Raw genomic sequence first — 4,353 nt, 5'->3', positions numbered from 1 at the left:
TCTCTCTCTCTCTCTCTCGTATTCTCTTCTGCCTCTCACTGCGGCGTGGGCGGAGGGGCGCGTGGCCGGGCAGCAGCGGGCGAAGAGGAGAGGTGATGATGTGAAGGGGCGTGGCGAAGGAGAAGATTTGCAATGCGTGTGTGGGGGTGTGAGTGGCGGCCCACGCCGACCGCTGCAGCTGTGGTCTGAGCGGCGGGGAAATCGTGGCGGGTGCTAGGGACCAAATGTGGCGAAAACGGAGACGTGTGTAAGCGGTGCGCCGCCGTTTGTTTTCACCTGTCTTGGCGTGGGAGAGGAGAGATCGGATACTTCAGTGACGTGCTCATGTCTGTGTGGGGTGTGTGTGTGTGTGTGAGGACGCTGTGGAACTGCCGTGCGTGTCTTTTTTTTTTTTACTCTGGTGCGTGGCTGTTGCACTCCTGCTGCGCTTGTTCTCTTTGCTCTCCCCCTGCCGCAGGGGCTGTTGCCACTTCTGCAAGGCACACGCATACACACAGATAGAAGAGCGCCCTGAATAGAGAGATACCACTCACACATTGGGGGATTCATTCTTTTACTTCGGGTTTGGACACAGTTGGGTCCTTCTGGTCGTTCAAACTTTATTACCGCACACATAGAGCCAAATGCTGCAACAAAATCCACGAGGGCCGCAACAGCCCTCGTCTCGGACGTCGCGACGCGCGTCCTTCGCCGATGCGAGTACGCCGTCAACATCAACATCATCATCGTACAGCGCCTCCTCCTACTCAGGTAGTGAAGGGGGTTCCGGCAGCAAGACAGCATCGTACTCCGGGGGCAGCGATATCTACAGCTACAGCTACAGCGGGTCCACATCGTCCACTGGAAGTGAAACAGTGTCAAAGACGTCGAATATGGTGCAGATGTTGGCAACACCATCTTCACGTTCACCGCAACCGAAGCAACAACAACAACAAAAATGGGAATTGCAACTGCCACCGCGTGTGCCACAGCCATCTCCTCAAGTCTCTCCCTCGAATGTGGCATATGCGCGATCTGCAGATATTTCTGCCGCAAGATCTGTCGGCTCTGTTAGTGAGTCGTCTGAGAGTTACAGTGTGAGTGGGAGCGGGGGTGAGAGCGGGAGCGGGAGCTACAGTTACAGTCACAGTGAGGAAGATGAAGGAGAGAGCGAGGGGAGCACTGACTCTAGCGGTAGCGGGAGCTACAGCTACAGCTCAAAGTCAACGCCGAGCGAGGACCTCACGGAGCCGCCTAAGCGCGCGGGTGTCTGTAAAGCTAAGGAATCGGAGTCATCTTCGTCATACACGTATTCTGGGAGCACGATGACAACAGGCGAAAGCAGTGTCACCGCTGCGAGTGAAAGCTCGTACAGCGGTACAACTTCGGACTCCTACGGCACTGGCTTCTCAGCCACCAGTGCTACAGGGAGCAGTGGCAGCTACAGCTACTCGACGGATCGGCGGACATCGTCGTCAACCTCAAGGACGCTGAGGGGCGGACGCGAGCTGGAAACAAGCTCCTCCCAGACAGGGACCACAGTAAGCGGCAGCACAGATGCCACAAAAAAATCAACAGACGGCGACTCGTACAGTTACTCGTACTCTTACTCGTACAGCTCAAAGGACGGGTCAGGGTCCGTGCCCCATCGCTACTCCTCTACCACCAGCACAGAGTCGGGAGAATCAGAGATGAGTTTGACCACGAGCGGGTCAGATACGAGGAGTGCGTCACTGTCTTCATCGTCCTCCCTAACCCGAAAGGCAACAAAGGATCTGCCGCCGCGCCATCCCACAAGCAGCGTTTCGGCGACAACAACAACCACATCCCTCATAACGGGGGACACCGGCACCCAGTGCGGCTCTGGTGATTCACCTCTTGACGACGTCACTTCTGCATATACGGCCAGTGTGGGTGGCCCCAGCAGAACCACAACAGCGACAGGCATGGGTCAGGAGACGGTATCGGTAGAAGAACGCGAGCTAATCGTACTAGCTACACCACCCGAAGAGGCTCCACGCATCCACCAGTTGCCGCGCAGCTGTCTTGTGCCCCGTGGCTCTGTGAACGATACATTCTCTCAGTTCCTTGACCGGCTCGCTGAGGTGCAAAGCGACGTGCTTCGGAGGGAAGCAGAGAAGTCGGCGGCGGCGGCGGCGGCGGCGGCAGTAACAACATCAAAGAATGGTTCGAAGGTGAAGAAGGCAAAGACCAGTAAGAAGGACACACCAAGCGCAAATGTCAAGCAGGAAGAAGAGCAGGCAGCGCCAGAAGGGGCGATCAAAGTTGAAGCAAATATACCGTCGGGGCACTTCATAAAGAGGAGCATTAAGTTCGCGCTCAAGGCGGCTGGCGTTGAGACAGTGGAGGAGTGTGCCTCAGTGATGAAAAGTCTCGCTTTTCCAGTGCAGCGCGATCTCACTTTAGCACTGCTGGACAGATATGCACACCAGTGCCTCGTGCGGCGTCTCACTTCCATGTTCTTGACACATGACAGGTTCTGCTCAGGTGAAGTTTCACTGGGCATAGCGCTAGAACTACTGGGGCGTTGCGGCATCGCTAACCGGGTTGCGGGTAGTGTCACAATGAGCCTCCACCTTTCATCGCCGAAAAGTCGCCTCCCGCTTCTCTGTGTTACACAGCGAGTGCCTCCGTCAGGGCCACCTGTTGCTATGGTGGAGGGACAGGAGCCACCGGTGCTTGAGACGCAGATATACACGGAGGTGGTGGATGTCTGCAGCGGTGTCTTGCGTGCGGGGAACACAGACGTCTATTGGGACGAGCGGAAGGGTGACATCTATGTGGGGAAAGCCATTGTTGCGAGGGTGATTTCGACACATGATGCCGCGAGGAGTGTGATTATGCAGCTCGAGGCACTTATTCATGTTTGCCTCGCCATAGAAGCATGCGTCGTCAATGAAGATCTGTCGTCTGCCGTTCTTTATACCCCGTTGCTCACTGCGCTTTTGCCATTTGCACCGGGTGGTGCCCCAAACACAAAATCTATTATCGTCGAAAACGCCTTTCAGACTGTGCTGAATCCTATGCTGCAGCTTGAGGGCCTGGCTGCTCACCGTCGTTTGCAGGAATACCACTTTGGCAACGGCGAGGACCCTGTTTTGCGCGACACACTCCCCGATCGCTTGGAAGGGAGGTCCGGTACAACAATGCAGCAGCAGCTGCGGCACAATGTTGACTGGGCACCCACACCCTCTGCCGACGCTCATGGCTTTGAGGCTACGAAAGCACTGACCCCCAACGACGTGTACTGTGAGTTAGGCCTTAAGAAGCTGCGTCTTGCGGAGGCTGCGCCCGCCGGGGCGCGTTGTTACTGCCTTGTGAGCGCCAAGAAGGTGGCGAGTGATGAGTGGATGCCGGCGGTTGTGGTCCCAGTCTTGGCGGTGAAACCATCCAAGAAGGGTGGATACAAGTGGACTTTCAGCCACGATAACACCCATCGTGTCTTTTTCGCTGGGGTGACCGCGGATAAACTTTACATTGAGGCCTGCTACGACGTGGATGAGGCGACGGGAGTGACGGCCACGTGGTGCGCGGGTCACACAACAATGGCGTGCAGTGACGCGAAGAGTACCACGCTCCCCGTCCAGCGCGGCAGTCTGCTTACCCCCAGAAACGCACCCGCAGCGGATGGGAAGCGTGTTACCTCCTCGGGGGGGTGCTTCTTCTTCTTGCGGCGGAAGACCAACGCGCCTCCTGCTACATCGCTTGCGATTGTGGTGAAGCACGTACAGGTGAAGGCGCTACCGCCACGGGATCGCATGCCAGGCTGCTTTTTGGCGCTGCGGCGCCACGTGCCGCTGATGGCAGAGGTGCGTGACGCAATACTGAGCATTGGTGGACCCCGAACGCACCCGTGGCTTGTGTTGCGCCAACAGCAGGTGCAGAGCTGCCTTGCAGTGGCCGCCAATCCACACCTCATGGACGTGATGCAGGTGCTGTGGGACCGCACACTCCGTGGTAAGATAGGGACAAAGCCAAAAGACCCGTCGCATCGCCACAAGGCAATTCTTGCACTCGCCGCCAAGGTTGTAGCTGTACACAACACCATTGCTGGAGATCCGAGCGTTATCACCGACATTGTGGCATCTGGTGCGGCGATCCGTGTCCCATTGAATCCTCAGGCCTCTCAAATCCCTGTGTGTGTGTGACCTTCTTACTGTCCTCTTTGACCGTGGGGGTGCTTGGGTTCATTTATACTGTGTGGTTTTCTTTTATTATTACCCAAAACTGTGCGGAGCCATTGCTTGCAGAAGATAGGCAGCAGGAGGGCCGTGGTTAAGAGGAGAAACTTTCTCTATTAATAGGGGGACACTGTACCCCTTCAGCGTGCATAGAGAGGTGTGGGCATAAATA

The 4,353-nt window shown here is 56.6% G+C and overlaps 1 protein-coding gene across 1 annotated transcript; it reads left to right on the top strand.

Annotated features, from left to right (window-relative positions):
* Nucleotides 1–623: 623 nt before the first annotated feature.
* Nucleotides 624–4,148, top strand: DQ04_11401000 (hypothetical protein; the record flags this gene model as incomplete). The annotated part of the gene is made up of 1 exon (XM_009316515.1): nucleotides 624–4,148. One exon carries the CDS (start codon nucleotides 624–626, stop codon nucleotides 4,146–4,148), a length of 3,525 nt encoding a protein of 1,174 aa, XP_009314790.1.
* Nucleotides 4,149–4,353: the final 205 nt, after the last annotated feature.

The sequence above is a fragment of the Trypanosoma grayi genome, assembly GCF_000691245.1.
Source record: "Trypanosoma grayi strain ANR4 Tgr_1140_V1, whole genome shotgun sequence".
Taxonomy (NCBI): Eukaryota; Euglenozoa; class Kinetoplastea; order Trypanosomatida; family Trypanosomatidae; genus Trypanosoma; species Trypanosoma grayi.
Note: the sequence above shows the minus strand (reverse complement) of the source record. Positions and strands in the feature narration are given on the sequence as shown.